Source organism: Rhinopithecus roxellana, chromosome 1 (assembly GCF_007565055.1).
Source record: "Rhinopithecus roxellana isolate Shanxi Qingling chromosome 1, ASM756505v1, whole genome shotgun sequence".
NCBI classification, from domain to species: Eukaryota; Metazoa; Chordata; class Mammalia; order Primates; family Cercopithecidae; genus Rhinopithecus; species Rhinopithecus roxellana.
This window is the reverse complement of record NC_044549.1, coordinates 53,063,195-53,085,773: the sequence shown is the minus strand read 5'-3', so window position 1 is coordinate 53,085,773 and position 22,579 is coordinate 53,063,195. Positions and strand designations below refer to the sequence as shown.

The 22,579-nt window shown below is 57.2% G+C and overlaps 1 protein-coding gene across 6 annotated transcripts in view; it reads right to left on the bottom strand.

Annotated features, from left to right (window-relative positions):
- The window catches only part of IQSEC1 (IQ motif and Sec7 domain ArfGEF 1), a 128,201-nt gene that overhangs the window by 5,677 nt on the left and 99,945 nt on the right, over window positions 1-22,579 (bottom strand). For all 6 annotated transcript variants that reach the window (XM_030926894.1, XM_030927127.1, XM_030927019.1 and 3 more), the window contains 9 exons: window positions 21,813-21,974; window positions 19,102-19,224; window positions 17,402-17,568; window positions 12,612-12,751; window positions 12,121-12,150; window positions 10,452-10,577; window positions 8,827-8,926; window positions 6,418-6,579; window positions 5,511-5,687 (listed from right to left, as the gene is read on the bottom strand). In XM_030926894.1, the coding sequence (XP_030782754.1) occupies window positions 5,511-5,687; window positions 6,418-6,579; window positions 8,827-8,926; window positions 10,452-10,577; window positions 12,121-12,150; window positions 12,612-12,751; window positions 17,402-17,568; window positions 19,102-19,224; window positions 21,813-21,974 (1,187 nt within the window). The remainder of the gene's footprint in view (window positions 1-5,510; window positions 5,688-6,417; window positions 6,580-8,826; window positions 8,927-10,451; window positions 10,578-12,120; window positions 12,151-12,611; window positions 12,752-17,401; window positions 17,569-19,101; window positions 19,225-21,812; window positions 21,975-22,579) is intronic.

Genomic DNA, 22,579 nt, shown 5'->3' with positions numbered 1-22,579 from the left:
TGGGGGCGCTGCCTGCCTGGCGCCACGCTGCTGCCACGGAGCCTGCACCCCTGCTGGGAGCAGGCACAGGTGCCGGGCCCACCTGCCCGCAGGAGCCAGGTGTGAGGGGTCAGAGGAGGGGCTCAGTGGGGAAGCCAGCAGCAGTGCAGGAATGAATTTTCAAAATAAAGTTTTTGAAAAGCAAAAAAAAAAAAATTTTTTTTTTTTTTTTAAACCAGCCCCTATTTTATACTCCTTCTCCTGGACCAGCAGTCTGTTGAGAGGGGCCCTGGGGCTGAGGCATGTGTACAGGTGGGCCCGATGCCTCCAACTCGTGTGTTCACCCCTGACTCGGGTGAATGGGGAGGGGCGAGGGCAGCTTCTCCATGGCCACAAACAGCATGGCAGGTCCTGCATGCCCACCTTCAGTGACTGCCATATATATGTGTATATCCGCACACACACATATATGCCCCCACCTCCTCGGCAGGACGAGCACTGAGGGTGAAGAGGAAACAACTTCATACCCCCGCTTCCCCCCGGCTGCCCGCAGGAGCTCAGTTTTGGTTTGTGCAGTGCCCTGGCCAGGGGCAGGAGACAGGGTTGGGGGCTGCTGGAAACCACTTTCCAGCTTGGGATTCCTCTGCTTGGCACCATTCCCCAAGGGGCCACAAAGCCTTCCCTAAGCCAGGAGGTCTCTGCCAGCATCTTCGTCGTGCCCCAGTGCAGGGCACATAGTAGGCACTCGGTGTGCGGGGTCCGTCAAAGCAAGGCCGGGTCTTCCTCTTGGCTCCAGGTGCCTAGGGCCCAGCCCGGCCCTGCCCAGCCTCCACAGTCCTTCCTGTGGACTTCTCCATGGATTTTTGAAGAACACCAAGCCTGGAGCATGACAGGGGCCCAGCCTTAGGGGCCAGCCTGGGCTCTGGGAGTGGGGATGGGAAGAGGGAGGAACAGCCCTCCCCACTTGACATTCTTGAAGCTTCCATCTGGGCAGCATTGGCATGTGTTGAGCACCGCGCTGGACAGGTCAACCCTATACGCGTCACTGTGTCCGTGTCAGAGAGGGGGCCGCTGAGGCCCAATTCTCACAGGCAGCAGGGTTCACACCCAGACCTGCGCACCCGGCCGCCTCTAAGGCTGGATAACTTGGCCACGCTGCCTTCAGAGCTGGACCCCAGGCCTGGTTGGGCCCAGGACCCTAGGAGAAGGAAGCAACTGCTGGGCCTCCCCACTGTGCCCTGTCCCCAGCCTCTGGGAAAGTTACTGCACCTCCCAGCTAGCCCAGGACCACCAGCCAGTGACAGGTGGAGGGAGTGCTGTGGGCTTCAAGCCTCCCCGTGCCCTCTGAGTGTGCTGGGCTGTGCTTTGGCATGGCTTCAGCCTGGGCATCGCCACACAGACTCAGGGGAGTCCAGTCCCTCTGCCTTGCCTGCTGACCCCAAACTGGAGGTCCAGGTGGGAGCTGGGGTCAGCAGAAGGCCTTGGGTGGCTCTGGCTTGTGTGATGTGGCCCTCAGAGACCACTATTGGGAAAGGGCCACATGGCACATCAGGGCAAGAGGGCTTGACACCAGTTGCTGAGGACCTAGGACAGTCAAGTAGGACCCTGGCCCTAATTCTCAGCCAGAAGAAAGAGGAGGCTCACATTTCCTCATTTTTCAGCCAGTGTGGGAAGAGAGGCTGACCTTTCTTCCCTTCCTGCCCAACACAGTGGTCCAGGGACATGAAGCAAAGTAGAGTCCAGCCTCCCAGGACATGGCCTCCCTCCTCCACTCCCCGCTTGGGTGGCCACGGCCATCAGACACTCAGGACACTGTGGCGCCATGTGGAAATGTGGAGGGACAGAGCGCCACTGTCTCTAGGGTTTTCAAATCAGCTCTCTAGCCCACTCCTCTAAGGCCTGGGACTCCTCTGGCTGACTAAAAACCAGGGGCAGAGGGGAGATGGCCTCCCCTGCCTGTATCTGGCAACTCCTTTTGGCCAGCCTATAGCTTCTGACACGACCTGGGCCAGGCCTGAAGGCTGGGGTTGGGGGTCCACACAGTGTCCCCACCTGGAGTTAAACACGGTCCTCCTTACCCTGCTCAACTTGGGCGAACACTTAGGAGTTCTTTACTTGGCTGTTTTGGAGTGATGCTGAGTGTCTTACAATCCACTTTCTCAATGTCTCAGGTCAGCAAGAGATGCAGGGTGATCCCAGGGCTCCCTCTGTGCTGAATCCCAGAGCCCTGTGCTCACAGGTACACCCACAACCATAACTGCCCATAGCAATCCGTGCAGACATCTCATGCATATGCAGCCTCCCACACCTGCCCAGGTTCACAGGCTGATGAAGTCAGGCAGGCCAGAATAGTGGCTCACGCCACATGTGTGCGGATCAGGCCAAGCCAGCCCTGGGCAGGGTCTGGAGGGACTTGGAACCATTTTTCTTGAAGGGCTCCCAGGATGGTTCTTCACAACTTTTGCAGCTTCCTCAGAGTCAGGGCAGGACGTCACGTGGCAGTACTCTCCCGCCCACCGGATACTCGTCCTGTGACCCTCAACAATGCTGCAGCCGAGCTGGTGCATTGCTCAGTGTCAATGACCACAACAGAAACGATAGCTACGCACATTTGGCCGGCGCTGCCTGAGCCAGGCATGCCTGAAAGGCTTTCCATGCATTGACTCCCTCGCTGCAGCTGGGGAAACAGGCCCATAGGGTCTGAGAGCTAGAGAGGGCAGGCGGAGGTGAGGGATGGGCTCAGGCTGTCTGACTCTGGCATCTGCGTGCTGCAGCATGTTCTCTGCTGGGCCTGACATGGTGGGGAGGGATGTGGCCAGGGCAAGAGGAAGCACCACCCTCTCTGGGCCCTGGCCCGCTTCACACATGGCAGGGGTGCTGCTCTGTCCACCCACCACTGCTGGCCGTCACTGCTCCCCTGGAACAGGACATGGAGACTGTTGCAGGCAGGTCCTCTCCGTAAGGACTCAGAGCTGGGCAGCTTGGCCAGGGAGGGGCAGGAGGGCCGCTGGGGGCCACTGGTCAATGTCCACCACCACTCGGTTGATCCCTGTTCCCACAGTCCTTGCTGGGTCCTTGGTCTTGGGTCAGCAGGGCTCTTGTGCCGCTGGAATGAGGACCGGGTGGGGAGTCTTGGCCCAAGGAAGACCAGGGCTGAGACACCAGGTGCTAGCCCCCTTCCTTCTAACTCTTGGCATGATAGAGGCTTCTGGAGGCTCCTGAGGATGCGTTCCTTCGGGCACCATCTACGGCTACTTCATCAGTCTCCTGGCTTCATGTCTGTGGTATGTCCTCTCCTGGATGGATGTCGAGTACAGACCTGGGACAGCTGCTCTCAGGGTTTCCTGCTTCGGGAGCAGTGACGTGCCAACCATGGAGGTGACACTGTCCTGCAGGCCTGCCTCTTCCACAAGCTCACCGTGGTGTTTCGGGCTCAGTGCTATAAGGGCTGTAGTGAGTGAGGTGGGGCCATGCTGCCGCTGGGGAGCTTGCAGCCCCGACCTGGTCCAGAGCGTGACATCTGACCTCTCCCGCTGCCAGCCCTGCCCCTCCCCAGGAAGGCTGCCAGCACCCGCCTGTCCCGATGGGAGATCACAGGTGGCCTGTCCCCAGCCTGGGGTCTCAGCAGCTGCCTGGACTCAAACCCCACCTCACTTCACCTCCAAACTTTTCTGGGTACAGGGGGGTCTCTGAGATCTGTTCCTGCTTTTGTTTCAATGATAGGCCCAGGGTGGGGTCTCAGTCCCTGTTGTCCTTCTGAGCTCAGAATTCCTAAATGACAACAGCAATCGTCACACTACATGAAAGCAGCTGGCTCTGGGCTCACCCTTCACATGAACGTGGGCCCAGCATGTGGCTGTCAGACCCCCAAGCTCTGGCAGAGGGTGGACGGCTGGGGTCCTGACCTCTGGGCCCCGGGGTGGATGGGGCTCAAGGGCCTCGGTTCTGGCAGAACCGCTGCTGCCTGAGAGGGGCTGGACAGCTTCATCAGGGGAGGGAGAGGGCAGGGCCCGCCACACTGCACAAACTCAAACAGAGGTCCTGGCCCACAGCCTGCAGAGGCCCAAAGCAGTCCAGTGACATTTAGCTGTGTTTCACAAGGCCACTGGGAAAACCAGTGGTTCTCAACCAGGGGTGATTCTGCCCCCCAGGGGACACCTGGCAATTTCTGGAGACATCAGTGACTGTCGTGACAGGGAAGATATTACCGGCAACCAGTAGTAGAGGCCAGGAATGAGGGTAAATATCTTGCCAAGCCCCAGATGGCCGCCCAGCAAGGAGTCACTGGGCTCAAAATGTCAATCAAGCCGAGGTTGAGAAGCCCTGGGTTCAACCTTCATGCTGGCAACTGGCAATGAATTTCTGATTTTTTTTACTATGGCAAATAATAATAATAATAATGACAAAATGAAAACAAAGGAAAAAATCCAACTTAAAAAAAAGGGCAGACTCCAAAGGGCCTGAGAGGGACTTAGCTGAGGGGAGGCAAGGCTGCTGACGGGCAGGTGCAGGAGGGAGTCCTGAGGCGGGGCAGGTGGGGCAGGCAACCCCAGGAAGGGGGTCTTCCCAAAACAGGCACACCAGGCTCCTAGGGCAGACCTGCACGGGACAAGCTGGGCCACTGCAGCCCCAGGCAGCCCCCAGGGCCCTTTCCAGGAGAAGCTCACTGACTGGTGGACAGACTGTTGGGCTGAGGGTGGGTATGATACCCTCCTGTACACTCCTTGAGCAGCAACACAGGCTGCAGCGGCAAGAGCAGGCACCCAGCGGCCGGCCCGTGCCTCTTGTTTCTCCTGCTCCAAGAAGGAGAGGCTGGGCCAAGGCTGCTGGCAAAAGCCCCTGAGCCTTGCTGCTCACAGTGCCCCACCCCCAGGAATGCAGGCGGTTTCAGGGGTGCTGCTTGCTTGGGGGTGAAATAGCTGGCAGCAAATTAAACACACACAGAAACAAAGAAACAACCACAACATCACAGTTCCCACCAGGGCTTTCCCGGACCCCGGAGCCAGCCCTGGCCGCTGCTCAGTGGCCTCTGGGCTGGACGAGGCCCGGGTTTCCCAGGAGAGGAGGCCCCGGAGGGAAAGCAAGACCGGGGACAGTGGGCAAGGGGGCGCCAGACAGCTTAGAGGGTTCCGCGCAAGTTCATTCATCAGCATGAAGCACAGGGACGCGGCCGCACAGAGAGCACGGGACACAGCCGCCGGCTCACTCCGGGCTAGAGCGACTTCCCAAATCAATAAATGAGTAAATAAAACCCCTGGAAGAAGAAAGGGAAATTGGGGACGACTTCCCCAGCTAATTCGTATACAATGCCTTTCTTTTTCACAATTTGGTCCTGATTTCCTGCGTCTTTTTGGGATGCCCTTTCTGTGCTGTCAGACGCTGCTCTGCTTTGGGGGAGGTCAGGGGAAATGCCACACTGGCCTCGCCGCAGGCCTCGCCCCGCGTGATGCATGCCCCGAATGCAGACGCCCTGCCTCGGTCTTGCATGCGCTGGTCTGGTCTAGGAAGGTGGTTCTAGGCCAAGCTCTTACCAGCTTCCGAGAGGTCCCGCAGGGAGCTACTGAGGGCACTGCGCTTGAGGCCCTCGCCGCTGGCGTAGCTGTCGTCCAGGCAGGCCCGGCTCAGTGTTCCATTGCCCGACTCCTTTTTGAGGCTGGAGCACTGGGACATGCTGGGCCGCACAACACCTTTCTGCTTCTCAAGCTCCGCTGGAACAGAGAGGGTGAGGGGCCTGATGAGAGGAGCACAGCCTAGAGTGGGCGGGAGACGGGGCCTTCTGTTTGGAGCTAGCACTGTCCTGAGCCACCATCTGCCTTGAATGGGGAAGGGCTGTTTCTGGGAAAGAGGGTGTGATGGCCACCCTGGACAAAAGAGCAGAAAGAGATCTCAGGAGGAAGGCTAGAGAGGCCAGAGGGCCTTGTGACCTGCAGGAATGACAGTCATCTTCCAGGCTCGGGGGTGGACAGGGAGGCACAGACTCGCCTAGGTCTGGGAGATGAGCAAGGATTAGCCAGGGCCTTCCACAGAGGGGGCAGCAGTAGGGAGTCCCATGTGCCTCCAGGGAGTAGACCTGCAGCCAAGGATGGCCTTGGCTGTGTGACCCATCAGTGGGTTGAGCCTGATGCAGAAGACGACGAGGTACAGAAAGGCCAGCTGGGAACTCTGCAGGCTCTTGTGCATGGGGTGACCAGAGAGCCAGAGTCTTTTGCTGGACATATGACAGGCAACAGGTAGGGCGGGTCCTGGATTGGACCCCCTCTGTGCCTCCTGCAGCCTGGGCACACAGACTGCCCCATCACGTGGCCATAGGGAAGGTCAGAAAAGACTGAGGGACATCTCGTCTCTGTGGGCTCAGAAGAAGTCACTGCCCTGACATGGGGAGGCAAGTGCCAGTGTCCAGCAAGTTTCAGCCTTCTGTCCACAAGCCCTGGTACTCACACTCTATCCTGTGCTTCTCCATCTCTTGGACTTCCGCAATGGACTCCCGCAGGTCATCGGTGAATTTCTTCCGGTCTTGAGGGTTAGGGGCGTTGAAGTTTATTAACACTTTGATGTCTGCTCCGGGGACAGATGAAGTGAGCCGGATGCCATTGGGGTAGTCTGCAAAAGGGAAGGAGAGGGGAGGAGGCCCACAGGTCTCAGTGTGTTCTCTGCAACCTCCTCTCTGGTCAGGAAACAATGGTAGGGCTGAGTTGTGCGTGAGCCTGGGATAAGTGCCCGGAGTCCAGCCTCCACAGTGGCAGGCTGCAGGGGTACAGAGCAACCTCATCTCCCAACTTGGGAAAGATGGTCTGTGTTGCTCCACATGTGACTTGCGGACAAAAGTGGCTGAGCTCACGGGAGGCTGCTGGGGCCACCATTCTTCCCCAACCTTAAGGTCGTGGAGACCAGGCCCTTGACTTCCAGGTCCTTGGGCACTCTGCCAGGTGCTGAATCCTGGAGGAGGACAGAGGTTGCGTCCTGAGAAGGGTGGGGGTCTTCTCTAATCATTTCAGTTCTGGACAACAGTGAGGGCCATATTATCCCAAATGGCCTGTGGCCCACAACTCCCATGAGGTGCACTATGGGCACTCCACAGCCAAGGAACCCTGTGCCCAGACCTTCCTGGTGCCACCTCCTGGCTTTCAGGGTCCCTGGGGCTTTGATCTCCTGGCAGTGCTGCTCCTGCAGTGGGAGTCACTGACAAAGCATCAGGCACTGGATGCTTGAAGGTTCTTGGACCAAGCACCAATCTGACCTTGGCTCAGACCAGGTGGGCCAGGTGGACCTGTGGGCAGCTGCAGAGTGCTCCTGTGTGCATATGTATGCACATGTGTGTACATGCAGCCCTAAACTGTCACGTGGGAACATGTGCCTAGTGATGCCAAACCTTCTGATTTTCACAATATCTACATTTTGATGTGGAGACTGGTTCAGCAAATTTTTAAAAAAATATGCAAACCATATAAAACATAACTGAGCTGGGCCTGCCTCCAAGGCTGCCAGTTTGAGATCCCTGGCATGACAGCATTTCCTATAGAAGCTGCAGGCTTAGCTCTTGCCAGCACCCGGCGTCCAGGATCTAAGGCCAAGCCCTGGGACCACAGACATGATCCAGGTGCAGCCTCTGTCCTGACGGTCCACAGTGGTCCTGGCCCCCTGCTGGGAGCTTTGCTGCCAGGATCTCACTAAGTTCCCACCCCAGCCCTGGGGGGCAGGGGTCAATGACACCATCTCAGAGAGTGGGCTACTGCTGGTCAGGACAATGTGGGGATGGCACTGGTCTCCCCTGGGACCAAGGTAAGGCATGACTTGCAGCCTGCGATGGACAGGAATGGCAGGAGGTGGGGAGGCGGCCAGGGCAGGCACACCGTGCTCCTTGTTGGGCGCGTGGGGAGCAGGGCATACAGGAAGTGCAGGGGCTCCTGCCGGGCTGTCCCTGGTCCCACTGAAGACAGAAGGGGGCAGTGAGCCCCAGATCTAGGCGCAAGGCCTGTGGTTTTGGATGGTCCAGCTGCGGGTCCCTGACACTGTTCTCACCTGCAGATGGAAGGCTGATTAGACAGACAGTGACGCCTAGTTCTGAGAGGACAAGGGATCCCTACTGCTCAAGCAGGGACACTCAGCTTCTTTCCCTAGGACACTCCAGGTGGCCCCTTGCTCCCCAGCCCAGGAGGACTGGCTCAGCCTCCAACAAGGAAGGGACAAAGGAGGGGGAAGAGAAGCTGTGGAGAGCGAAAGGAGCAAGGTAAAATGGAAGCCAGTGGGTTGCTGCAGGTGTGAGCCCCCCAAACTCCCAAGCCCCCAGGCCTTACCCAGTGCCTTCCAGCAGGACATCAAAATTAACCCTTGCAAAGCACTGTGTTCCGGCAGGTATGATGGGGGCCCTGTGGTAGGCACTACTTTACGACCCAGGAAACAGAGGCCAGAGGGGTTGCAGAGCCAGGCCACACAGCAGTTGAGCCAGAGCTGGGATCTGACCCAGGCTGAGGGGCTCAGCTCTTCACTTCCATGGACACTTGGGGGTTGCTGTTGCCTGTGTCCTGGGCCATGTTTGCACATCACCTATACGATTTAATGTTTTTCTGTCAACATTTTATTTAAATAAATGTATTTCTGCCATAAATTTAAAAATCTTATCACTGCAAGAAGTGAAGTACTAGTAATTACATCAGGCTCAACTGACTGATGGGTCTGTTGAGGGTCTGTGCCTACTGCTCACCAGAGCTCCTAGCTGCAATCTGCTCTCTGGGGATAAAACAAGGGTGAGTGTAGAAGCCCCCACAGGGTTCTGTCCTCGAAGCAGCCAGGAGAAAGAGCGTAAGCTGGGACGTGCGCTCTTCCAGGCAGGCCCTGGGGCAGACTTACACTGGTTCTCGAAGAGCAGGACCTGCATGCCGTACAAGGAGAAGGACTGTCGGAAGCTGTACGTCACTGAGTTCTTCTTCTTCTGAAAGATCTTGGTGACCTGGAGGCAGCCAGAGACAGAGCTGAGCTGCAGTGCCTCGGGGGGCAGTGACTATGTGCAACCTCTGGCCAGAGGACCCTCCTGGAGTTCAAAATCAGGAGGACAGGGACAAACCCACGTGGGTGGAGGGCATGGCCTTCCACTCCAAGACTCGGACGACGGTTCCTGTCCCTGCAACCCCGATGTCATCTTGGCTAGCAACAAAGTCCCACAACCTGGCACAGAGGCAGTAGGCACTTCACAGTACGGAGCCTCCTCAAGTGCCTTCTCACAGCCAGGTGAGGTGTACACACCTGAGGCTTGGTACCTTGAGGGGCAAGAATGGACAGGTGGTGCTCAGCAGCACTGACCTTGACAAGAAGCCATGGCTTCCTCTCTCGGGAACAGCTAGAGTGTGAAGCTATGCCTGGTGGGCCAGCAGGGAGACTGGCCCGTGGGCTAGTGATATGATCCCTGAACCCCTGCTGGCCCGCCACGGTCCTTGGCTGCTATCCTGGTCTGCAGTAAGGAAAGGAACTTTCCAGTGTGGCAGCCAAAGGCTGGGCTGGGAGGGGAGAGGGGAGCTCACACCTCCCCGGTCTCCAGGGCATGCCAAGCACCATGTAAGGGTCTTACGTCCAGGACCTCACTGGACCCCTGCCACCTTCTGAGAGATTCATCTTACAGAGGAGGAAACTGAGGCTCAGAGATGTGAAGGGATTCGCTCAAGGTCAGGAGTTCTTCATAAAGGATTTGAACCTACAGGTCTGATTTCAACATCAGTGGTCAGAGAAGGGTAGCCAGTCTTCATACCCAATCAAGAACATGGGCATCTTTGGCAAGAAAGCCCGTGGCATGGTATAGAAATCCAAAGGACAAACTCTCCCTTCTCTCTGCAGTGGGCACTTCTGCCCCCATCTGGCCAGCATCCATGTCACCTTTTTTTCTGGCAAGAGCTTCCCAGTTTCCTTTTGGGGAAACCTCTAGCCTTTGTGTCCCTCAGTCCATAGGTCTTGAGGGGACCAGCTCAGGGTTCCAGGAGGTGGGGCCTGGGACCCAGGCCTAGCCAATCAGAAAGCGCTGCACCTGCCTGGCCCAGAGTGGCTTAGGGAGGGATGTGCAGCAACAAGGACTAACTCTGCAACCTCTGCTCAGTCTAAGAAGAGAATTCTACAGTTGCTCAGCGGACAGGATCAGGTCTGGAGCTGCTGGGGCCACATTCCCCTCCTGGACTGAGCCTGCCTGAGGAAGGGGCCTGCCCAAGGAAGCATCACACAAGGTACAGGTGCAGACAGCACACAGGAGTGCTGCTGACGTTGGCAGAGGCTCTGGAAAGAGCTGGCACTAAAGCCAAAGATCCCACTCTGGACCTGTACATGAGCCAATGAAGTCTGTCTCCACGTGCATCAGTGTGACAGACACCAGGCAGACCCTCCCTTCTGCACCCCCACATGCATGCACATCTCCCCCATGCAGACAGCCAGATGCGGACCCTGGGCTCAGGCTTGAGGTCCCTGCTATGACACCTTGTGGGTGAGCCACATACCACCAGGAGGTCGTTGAACAGGAAGATTTCTCGCTGGTGTAGTCCGAGTTTCTGGGGCTTATTTGGGTCTGGAACCTCAAAGAGACGGCAGTAGCAGACCAGTCGACGGTGGGGCAGAGAGAGCACCTGTGTGGGGAGAGGCTGTCCTGCCACGGCCGCCCAGCTCTCCTCCAGGAGCCCTGGGAGCCACAGTGGACAAGTCTAGCCCTTCAAGCTAGAAACCTGGCACGTGAGCCTTGAGTTCAAAAATGCCTTCCCTCACACACAGTGAAGAGCAGATGTGTCTTTTGGCTCATGGCAGTTTCCCGTACTCTGTTCTCAGGAGCCACTACTTAAAATCCCTTATGTCTGCTCTCCTGAAGCACTAGGGACACGCCCCTGCTTCTGCTGAGACCCCCCTTCCATTCTTTTGGGCAGGTACCAGGCTTCTTAAACTATCAAGTTCACCTGGGAGCCTCTGGCTAGACAGCGAGTCACATTTTGAGTCCCTGCAATGTGCCGGTCATACACATGAGGCCACTAAGCCCTGAAAAAGTCTTTACAGAGAGAATCTACTCTAGATGAGGAAACTGAGGTGCAGAAGGTAAGTAATGACAAAACCAGGAAGTGGCAGAGCCAGGATCCAATTCCAGGTCCCAGGACTTTTCCCACCCTACCAAGCCTCCCCATAAAAGATTCCCATTGTCCTGATGCCTGAAAATCCTGAGCCAGCAGCCAACACTCTGTGGCACCTGCCCTGGCCCTGTCCTCCACTCCCCACATCTGCCCTGAACATGTCCCTGACAGCTCACGTGAGCCCTCAACATGGTCATAGCTCCAGCTGCCCTTGAGGCCGGATGCCTTAGGGCGAGGGATGAGCCATCAGGGCTTGGCTCTGGGAGTGCCCAGGTTCATGCAGGACGGGGGAGACGGTCAAAGGGGTGGGATCCCCGGGATCACTGCCCTGAGGCCAGGGGCTTGACTCTGTCAGGCGTGCTCTAGGCCAGGGCTGCCTGAGTTTGGCACATCAGGGGGTTAAGATGAGGGGGGAAAATGTGGCCCAGTCTGGGGTGCTCAGATTGCAAAGGTGTGAAGGAGAGAGGATGGGAGGGTTGGGGAGCACAGGCTGGAGGTGGGAGGGGCCTGGTCTCTTGCAGGGGAAGCTGGGGAGGGTGAGGGCAGGCAGAGCTGCTTTCAGGACTGAGGGACAAAGCCAGTCCACAAGGAGGGTCATGGCAAGCGGCCTGGTCACCCTGTGTGCATGTGCCCTGGGGTGTGTGGGCATACTACAAAGCTATGGCAGAGGATGGGTCCTGGGGGTGAGGAGGCGGGCACTGGGAGAGCCTGGGGCATGGGATGTGGGGGATAGAGCACAGAGCAGGGTCAGGTAGCGGACAGGGCAGGGCCTCAGAGGACACACTGGGGTCTGTTTCAGACGCAGGGTCTGGGGGCTGGCCTCAACAGGGCACCGACAAGAAGCAGCAGGAGTCTCCCCTGACAGCACAGCCTCAGGGCCTGCAGAGATCGGAGGCTGGGGTAATTATGAACACCTGATTCCTCAGCGCCCCAGCAACGAACTCAAGCAGCCAGCACTCGGGCTCTGGGAGTCTGGGGAGCCGGAGACTGGCTGATGCTGGACCTCCCTAGTGCAGTGGGCTACCCACAAAGGTAAAAGCAGAGAAATACTCACACAGCCGAGCCCAGGATGCAGGGATCCGATCTACGGGAGAATGTGAAACCAACAAAAGGGTGTTCATGTTTCAAAGCCACGCCCAGGCCAATGCTGCAAGTGCCCCCTCCCTACACCTCCCCTTGGGCTCCACCCAGCCAGTATGTTGGGCACCTGCTCTGGCAGAGATCTCTGAGGGGTCCCAGGGGACTCCTGGACCACCCAGGAAAGCCCACCAGTCTCAGGGGCCCAGAACTCAGCCACTGCACAACCCTGGCCTGCTGGACTATTAAGCGCCTCAGCTCTCTTCCGATTGTAATGCAGAGCCAATAGCTGTTATTCCCAAATATGACAGGAGCCACTTGAAAAAACCCCAAGCCCTGGCTGGCAGAATTCACCAGCCCTGCTGGAAGGGACCACACGGAGTGGGGTGGGTGGGAGTGAGAAGGCCTGGCAGGCAGCACCGCCCAGGTGGTGCTGGGGCCCACCACGTACCAGGGCCCATGACATACCGGTTTCTTCCCCACAATGAGCTTCTCCACCTTCTGCACCTGGGATACATGGTCCTCATTGGTCTTCAGCTCTCGCTTACGGATCCGTTCATAGATCCCGATCAGCATCTCCCGGGGAATGTCCTCACCATCGTCCACACCTGGGCAGGGGATGCAGCTGGATATCAGGGTGGGCCCAAGGCTCACTCGATTTACCAGTTTCTAAAGCATATCAGAGGAGCGAACCTTCCACCAGACCCAACAGAACCAAAGAACTCCCAGGCAGGCCCACAGCAACAGGACATTTTCAGTCAACACAAATTTCCTCAGTCCTCCTACCGGAATGGGCCCAGTACATCTGACCCGGACTAGTAGGCGATGGGTGTCAGGGGCTGAGCCACCTCTAAGCCATGTTCAGAGGGCTTTATAAATGCTACCCTGCTCCATGCTAACCACAGCCCTTCAAAGTGGGTATAATCATCTCCACTACCCAGATGGGAAGACTGAGGCTGAGGTGTGGGGAGGCTGGGGTTTGTGAGTTTGGGCTCCGATGGACCTGGGGCCACGTCCTACTTTCACACTTACTAGCTGTGTGACTATGGGCGAGTGCGTCACCCATGCTTGGTGTCCTCCTCTAAAACAGGTTGCCCACAACACAGACTTGTCATGAGGAAATGAGGGGCGCCTGGGGCGTGCCCAGCTCTGCATCTGAGCAGTGAGAGTGCTGCAGTGGCTGCTGTTGCTGGCCCACATCATCCGGGCAGAGACTGGAGGCCGGGCTCTGACCCAGGGCTGCCCTAACCACAAGCACACACCACTTCTTTCTTCCTCCCCACTCTGAAAACTGCTGTGAGCAGAGAAACAGCCCTGTACATGCGGGAAATGCAAACTCGTTTTGCAGTGAGCTCCAGCCTCATCCCTCTGCCAGGCTGCAGTCCAAAGGGCTGCAGGGCTTGGGGAAGACGGACCTCCCACAGATGGCTAGCAGGACAGGAGATGCTCCAACCCGGGGTAGGCAACCTGGCAATGCCTGCCCAAATGATAAGTTCTAGCACCCTCTGGTACACTAACTGCATTTGGGGAACTTATCCCATGGGAAATGAGACACATACAAGGTTATTGCAGCACTGTTTCCAAATGGCAAAAGGCTGGAAGTAACCCGTGTACCCATTAACAGGGGAGTGCTCACCAATCATTCCACATCAGCACAACAGACTACTTACTACGCACCTGTCAGGAACAGTGAAGAAGGCCACAGTAAAGCACATGGGCCATTTCTCTTAGATTTAGTAAGTGAGAAAAAGCAAGGTGCAAAGTAGCAGGGGGTAAAACCATTCCTGTATACATGCACTTGCATGAGCGGAGCACAACTAGGGGGCACGGCCAGGAGAAGCCAAAATCAAGGACCTTCAGGGGCAGAGGCTATGCCCTGAGCACGCGGGGTAGGGTGGGAAGGAAACTGCTAGGCATCTTCCAGTATATTTTTCCCCCTAAATAGACATTAGTTTTAGAGCAGTTTTAGGTTCTCAGCAAAACTGAGCAGAAGGCAGATTTACCCCCCAACACTCATAGCCACCCCCGCTGTCGCCATCCTCACCAGAGTGCTCCATTGGCACAATGATGAGCCCACGCTGATGCATCAGCGTTACCCGAGGTCCACGTTTTAGATTAGGGTCCACTCCGCGTGTTGTGATTCTGCGGGTTTGGGCAAACGTAGAACGACCCTTATCCACCATTATAGCACCACACAGAACAGTGTCACCATTCTAAAAATCCTGATTTCCGCATACCCAACCCCTCCTCCCCCAGCTCCTGGCAGCCACTCATCCTTTTCCTGTCTTCATAGTTTTGCCTTTTCCAGAATGTCATGGAGTTGGACTCACATAACACACAGGCTGCTCAGACTGGCCTCTCACTCAGTGCTACATACTTCAGGTTCCTCCACATCTCTTCATGGTCGATAGCTCACTTCTCTTTCGTGCTGAGCACTATTCCACTGTCTGGAGGCATGCAGTTTATTTATCCCTTCACCTGCTCAAGGACGTCTGGTGGTTGCCACGTTTTGACAGTTTTGAATAGAGCTTCCATAAGCATCTGTGTGCAGGTTTTTCCGTGGGCCTAGGTTTTCAGTTCATTTGGGTAAATATCAAGGAGCACAACTGCTGGATCATATTACTTTCCGGCTTTCAAACTATGTAAATATCCATTTAAAAAATAAACTAAAAAATTCAAAAACTTTAATAACAAGGAAAGATTCCTGGACTGGCTTCCGTGGTGAGCTACTCCTCCTTCACAGTCCTCCAGCCCCCAGGGCTCTCCTGCTGCAGGACCCACCAGACAAACTGGGGTGACCCACTCGAGAGAGGATGTGTGTTGGGGTGGAGATGAGGATTTCCCTATAAAAAGAACAGGCTATCCATGCGCTCGGCACAGAGCACCAGGCTGGTTCCGGGAGTCCAGGGACCTGCCTTGCCTCTGCCATTTCCTGGCTGATGTGACCCTGGGCAGGTCCCTGCCTTCTCTGAGCCCTGATCACCCCTTCTGAAGTATGAGAAGATGAGAAAGAACGTCCTTGGGCTCTAGGCTGAAAAGGGGTGACTTGGTGGGGACAGCCCAGGCTTGGGAGACAGAACCTGCAGCTCCCTCCTTGGGAATGGGGTGCTCAGCCCCTTCCGTGGGAAGTGGGGAGGCTCCTGCCACCCTGTCATCCAGACAGCTGGCAGGACTGGGTGCAATCATGGACAGGAACCACAGAGCCGCTGCCACGGGGGTATGGACAGGCCACCACCTGACTCAGCAGCCCTGCCCCGCCAATCCTTCTCTGCTCTAGGCCAGTCGTTTCTGGTTCCTCCTGTTATTTCTCATCCAGCACATCCCAGATGACATGCAGGAGGTTCTAAAATAAGGGAAATAAAACACCTGTTCGGGCATGGTGGCTCTAGCCTTTAATCGCAGCACTTTGGGAAGCCAAGGTGGGAGGATCGCTTGAGGCCAAGGGGTTCAAGACTAGCCTGGACAACATAGTGAGACCCTACCTCTAGAAAAAATAAAAATTAAAAATTAGCCAGGCATGGCGGTCCACGCCTGTGGTCCCAGCTACCTGGCAGGCTGAGGCAGGACGATCTCTTGAGCCTGGGGCGTCAAGGCTGAAAGTGAGGTATGATTGCACCACTGCACTCCAGCCTGCGTGACAAAGGAAGACCGTGTCTAAACAATCAGAGACCCTCACACTCTCCCTAGGCTGCCAGAGGGACCTCTAAAGATAAATAAATTAATTAATTAATTAAAACAAATCAGAGACCCTCAAACTTCCCCTGGGCTGCCAAGAGCATGCAGCACACAGCTGGCTTTCCTGGAGGTGATGAGTGGCCAGCCTGCATCAGGTGTAACGTGGGAGTCTGTGAATCCCAGAAACAGGCTCAGCCCCATGAGAAGGGAGGCTCAGGGTGAGGGAGGCCCCGGGTGGATGTAGAGGAGGCCCCGGCCTCCTGGCTGCTGCTTGGACACCTGGGCCTGGGAGTGCATCTGTTGCACCATCAAAGTGTCCACTGGTGGCTCTCAGGAGCTCTTCAAGATGCCTTGGTTTCCAGGAACTACAGACTTGATGGACTTGGGGCCTGCAATGACCCTCAGACCTTGCAAGAGGCCACATGCAGTGACTGCTGGGTGCAGAGAATGGCTGTCCATGAGCTCTGAGCCATGCCCCAGCCTGCTCAGCATCCCTTCCTGCCTCCCAAGGGAGGTGGCAGAACCACTCAGGTCTTAGAGCCTAGCTCAGGTGCCATCTCCCTGTGGTCTCTGCTGCCTGGGGATCCTGCCACAGTGGCACCCACCACCAGGAGAACGGAAGGGCACCTAAAGACCCTGGAGTGGAGCTGGAGCTGCTCCCTGGAAAGTGACCCTGTCCAAGGAGAAGGGACGGCAGAACCACTGTTGAATAAACTAAGAATGAACAGCTTTGTCAGTTCCACATGCTCTTAGAGCCAGGCTGGATTCACACTGGCTCTTCTTTGCTTTTATAAACAGTGACACCCTTTCCAAGGAACCCTCAGTTCCTGTCCTTTCAACCCACCCTCAGCTCTTGCAGCCAGGGTTCCCACAGGGACTGAAGGATGCAGTGCCTTCCTCCTTCCTTCCGAGGACCTCGGGGCACACAAGGGACACACTGGGCTGGCATGGAGCTGCTTGGGGGAATGTCACGGCCTTTTAGCTCCTTTCCCGTCTCTGAACATGCAAGGAGGCCTCGCTTTCCGCAGACCCTGCACCCACACCTCCCGGCACATGCCCACCTCCCAGGGGACAGGTAGTTGGGTCTGTACTCCAGCGCCAGCAGCGGGAAGCCGCACTGGCTAGAACTCAGCAGCATTGCTTTCTTTTCATTGTATTTATTTTTATAATTACTTTCTACATTTGGCAAATGCTACTCATTCTCCATTTACAGTAGCGATATCAAATCCCCTTTTAAAATATATTACTTTTAGGTAAAGACACACAGAAAAAGGCTAGTTTCATCCTTCACGGGCAAGCTAACAGCGTCACCTTCTTCGTGAGGAAGGTTTCCCAACACCTCGAGACCCTGGCCTGTGTCATGCAGCCTGTGTCCCACAGGGGCTCCTCTAAGGCAGTGCTCTTCCCAGTCATCTGTGCTGTGCTCCCCAAAGGTCCCTCCATGCCAGACCCGGGATGCTGGAGCCCAGCTCCCCAGCTGGAGGCTGCCTCATGTCCCTGTCTGCCCTCACACCTGGGGAGGGCCTGGCTGGGGCAGGTGCTGAAGCAAGTCTGTGGTTGGCTGACCGCCCAGGACAGCTTACCTCGGAGGTTCTTGATGAAGTCCTCCAGCTTCATTTTCCGCTCAGGCTTGACATTGGGGCTGTACATGTCGGTGTTCAGCAGGATGATGGCGAAGGCCAGGATGAAAATGGTGTCTGGGTTCCGGAACTGCCGTACCACCCCGGGGTTGCAGATGCAGTAGCGCTGGCTGCAGGCCAGGAGGGAGGGGGTCAGAGCCATGGTGCAGCAAGTGACATGGCCCCTCTCTCACCAGCTGAGGCTGTCACGTACTGCTGAGCCTCAGTTCCTGCTTCTGGTGAGCAAGGATCACGCCTGCCTGTCGGAGGTGGCCCTGACTACTCACTCGCCCTCCTTTCTCTACTGCAGTCCCTCCTACCCTGGATTATAGCCAGGCACACGGCCGTCCTGGGGAGGACTGTATTTCCCAGCTCCCAGGAGCTCAGAGTAGCCACACCACCATGTTCGGCCCATGAGATGTGAACAGATGTGATGTGAGTGCCTGTAAGGCTGGGCCCCTCTTCCCGCTGCCTGCAATGGGGACGTTACAGTGGGTGTCAGGCCTGTCCTCCGGGACCCTGAGGAGAAAGCAGCCCAGGCCACCTCCACACCAGCTCAGAGGGAGCAACACCCCACCTTGTCTCAGCCATGGCTACTGAGGGGCCTCAGGTTCAACAGCTGTGGACAAGAACAGCCCCCTGCGTTGGAATCAGCCCGCTTGCCGCTCCCACTGCCACTCCAGGGGCCCCTCCACTGCTGACCTCATGGAGGGACAGGTGACAAGAGGCAGGGACAGAGTAGAGGAGTAGAGGAGCCAGGCAAAGTACCGGGACTGAGGCTCAGGAGGCCAGCTTAGTGCCCTCTCCTCCAGGAAGCCGTCCTGGAAGGAAGCAGGTGCATGCTGCCTCCCGCCAGGGCCCTGGGGTTGTCCTCCCTCTGTGTCCTCAATCCTCCTGGCCCCAACACCAGTGTGGAGCCCAGAGGGCTGGGTCAGCAGCTGACCTGTGCTACCCACACCCAGCATCGAACATGCAGGCTCCTACAGAGCCAGTCTGCACGTGGTCCCAGAATGGATGACTGTGTAGTGACCTCGAGCTCACTGTTGTGTCAGGAGCTGGTCAAAGTGTGCCCACATGTCCTGTGTCGGTTCATCCTTGCACCCCTTTCTAGGATACGTGCTATTGTTATTCAACTTCACAGGTGAAGAAATGAGGCATGGAGAAGTTAAGAAACCAGCACAGGGCCACACAACCAGTAAGTGGTGGAGTCGGTGACTGAACCAGGCTTCTGGCTGTCTGGCTTGTGCTCTGAGTCACTGTGCCCCTCCTTGTGAATGAGCAAATGAATGACTAGATAGATGGACTTGGGGATGAATGCAGAGCTCGGGGGGAATTGGAGGAAGAGCATTCAGAATCCCGATTTGAACAGACAGAATCCTAGCAGTCGCAATCATAACCTCTTTCAACTTCAGTTTCCTCATCTTCACAATCAGAATAATCGGTACAGTCTCCTCCACCCCCACCACCTCACAATGGCTGAAAGGAGCCCGACATAGTGCCTGGAACGTAGACTGGGCCACTACAGTCACCCCCAAAGCAACATTCAGGGACACCTGGCCCTGTCTAGGGATGGTGGGGATGCAGTCTTTGGTCCATCTTCGGGCCCTGAAGGTGGGGACACCATCCTCCCTCGATGCAGCACCCCCAGCCAGCCTGGGCCCCACCTGAACGCCTCGATGAGCCGCTCCACTTTCTGAGCCTCCCCTTGGACACGGATGTGCGCCTGGAATTTCCTGAGGGCCTCGTCCAGCTCCATGGTAGAGAAGTCCATCTCATCCACCACGCAGCTGGAATAGAGACAGACAGCCCCGCATGAGCACCCCTTGCAGGTGTGACATGCCCAGCCCACACCCAGGTGGTGGTGCCTGGAGCCCAGGGAATGGGCTGCCTCCTGGTAGGGAGGGCCCCTGCCGGACTCCAACCAATCAGCCAAGAGCCCTCAGAATGCAGCAAAAAGGCTTCTGGGGAGCTGTGAAGACCCTGGAACTGTAGGGAAGCGTGTGTGCCTATATTTATGTGGGCAGTTTTCCCAGTGGGGCAGAGCATATGGTTATCTGGATCAAAGCCTTTCCCAACAGACAAGCAATTTTTTTTTTTGAGATGGAGTCTCGTTCGTCGCCCAGGCTAAAGTGCAGTGGCGCGATCTCGGCTCACTGCAAGCTCCGCCTCCCAGGTTCACGCCATTCTCCTGCCTCAGCCTCCCCAGTAGCTAGGACTTCAGGCGCCCACCACCATGCCCGGCTAATTTTTTGTATTTTTATAGAGATGGGGTTTCACCATGTTAGCCAGGATGGTCTCGATCTCCTGACCTCATGATCTGCCTGCCTTGGCCTCCCAAACTGCTGGGATTACAGGCATGAGCCACCGCGCCCGGCCGAGACAAGCATTTTTAAGCATAGCCCTCACCAGGCACACAGTGGACGCTACGGTGAGTCTCCTCTCCTTCTGCATGGGGTCGGGGAGTTCACTGCCATTTTCACAGTGAAGAAAGGTGCCCAGGGTGTTGACTTTCAGAATAAGCCCTTGTGGGGAGAGTATCGGGGTGGTGGGCTGGGTTTTGCAGGTGCTTTTCCAGGGACTTGAAAGGGCCATGCACCCTCATCTGTGGGGGAGTGCCTAGAGGGGCAGCTGATGAATGGTCTATACATTCTTCCCATGGCTCTACCCCGGCACACCCTTCCAGTCCCTCCTATGGTGACCCCAGAACAGAGAAGATGGGGTCTGCACCAGGAGCCCTGGGGCAGGCTCGAGCTTCTGGCCTAGCTCCCTAATGACGTTGCAGTCACTACCATGGGGCAGAGGCCTGGCCATACAGGGCCTGACCCCTCTCCCAGGGCCATCCCCACATGGGGCGATGCAGCTGCTCCCACCCTCCTCTGAGTGCTCAAGGCCTCCTGGGGCAACAGCCTTGGAGGTGGCTTCGGAGCAGTGGGGAGAGGGCAAGCAGGGAGCAGGCAGGAGGATTTGCTGAGCAGCAGGAGCAGCGGCCCTGTAGATGCCTGGTGTGGTGGCCCGGGGGAGCCAGCCACTTCCTGAGGCCACTGCTATTTTCTGAATGAGGAGAACAATATGCGGATTTCCTAAGGACCAGGAACCGGTTTGGAGCGGGGAATGGCTGCAGGGGATGGGGGATGGAGCTGGGCATTCACCAAGGAGCTCATGGGCTTTCCTCGGACCTTTCCTCATGCTTGCTTCAAAGAGGGGAGAGGGCAGTAGCCATCCTAACAATACAGCAGGCTTCTCCAGGTGCTGAGCAGGGAGAAAGATGCCCGGCCTGTGCATGCTTGGCCTGACCAAGGACACAGACATTCTGCTGGTGCCTGCCATGTGCTGGCCACATTTAGCCTCCTGGGTGTGGGGCGGGACTACATGAGTGCCTGTGTGTGTGAGTCCGTGTATGTGGGGGTGTGTGCCCAGGCCAGCCCCTCCCACTCTGAGCCTTGGTTTCCCCACCCATGAGACAAAAGGGGCGATGGCACCCGCTGCCTCCTAGGGAAGCAGCAGAGACCGCAGGCACACTGGCCAGCCCCGGGGAACGTGAGGCCTCGTGCTCCAGGGGGTGCTGTTCCCGGGCACCTGCTCCCCAGCCCTCGCTGGTCCCCTCGGCTGCACATGGGCAGGGCTGGGCAGCTAGAAGGGACTGTCTCTGGATGGCCAACACTTCACCCTGCTCTGAATGCTCTTCCTGGCCCACCCTTCTGGCTCAGGGAGTTGGGAACCCATTTTTCAGAAGGGTTTCAAGTAGCTAACAGTGTTGTACTCACCAGTTCTCTAAGCTGGGGGGAGCTATGGAATCAGGAGGTGGGGGTAGGACGCACAGCCCAAATATCCCAGCCAGGAGAATAAGGCGGGACAGAGTGTGGCATGGGCCGCCCACAGGGAGGCAGGTCACTTGATCCAGCTCCTGACCGCTCTCCCCAGGGGTGAGTCAGGAACAGATACGGCACGCAGTCCATGTAGGAGGACGATAGCCAGGCCAGGGGAAAGTGCCCTGACCTCCAGCTGCCTGCTCCTGCCAGCCCTGCCATGAGAGGCTGCAGGAACATGGGTCACTGAGGGCTGTGATGCTTGGTGCCAGGTTGGATAAACCGTGCTTAGGGACAGAAGGGAGGAGGGGCCGAAGGTACATGCCAGAAGGTGGGCAGACAGGCAGTGGGGTCCACATGTGGGATGCTGCGTTGGAGGGCAGGTGCCCACCTGCATGCTGTACAGATGTAGGGTATCTGCATGTGTGTGTCTAGGAGTTAGAGAGAAGGGGGTGCCCAGCACATGTCCCGGCAAGTAGGGTGGGCCTGACCCTGTGTGTGCCCATGCGTAACACAGGGTGCGTGAGGGCGTGTGTGGAATCAAGTCCCACCCCCGCCGCAGAACTCACTCAAGCACGTCGCGGTTGAACTGCTTCTGCCGGTTGCCCAGGAACTCGCCGATCATCTGCCGGCTGAGGCCCTTGCGCTGCAGCAGGAAATGGGCTACCCCGACGGGCGTGTCGGGCACAAAGCCACGCTCGATGAGGTACTGGACTCCCTTCTCAGGCTTCCTGGGGTAGGATGAGAGGCACACTCAGCACCAGCTGCCCGGCTGCCAGCCAGGCACCTGGAGGGGATCTCCGCTCAGTGGACAGTCGACATTCTCCCTCCTTGCCCACCTGTACCGGCCCTCATCCCTGTAGGCATTCAGGGGTGTTTAGTTCCATCTCCTGCCTGGGTGGGAACTCAAGAGCCCAGGCTGGCACCGGAAGACCCTGGGCTCCAGGCATCCTGCCCTGTCCCAAACCCAAATGTGGGGGACCTGGTACAAACGCCTTCACCTAGACTCGCCCAGACCTTGTACAAAGAATGGGCTGGGCTGGCTGCAGGGGTGCTTCTGTGAGTGCTGGAGATGGACCATCACTCCCCTGCCCTGCCTGCAGCCCCTTCTCGGCTGCCCGGTACTGGCCCCAAACGCCTGCACACACATTCAGAACCGGGTTCCCTGTCTGGCCCAAATCCCTGCTCCCCTCAGCGTGAAAGCCGCCGTGCCAGGCTGCTCTTCTGAGCAGACTGGAACCCTCTGTCTGCCAACGGGTAATAAAGAACAGCAACCACAGCACGTGCGGGGAGCAACTGCTCTGTGCCGCCGCTGTTGAGGCGCCCTGTGCACACT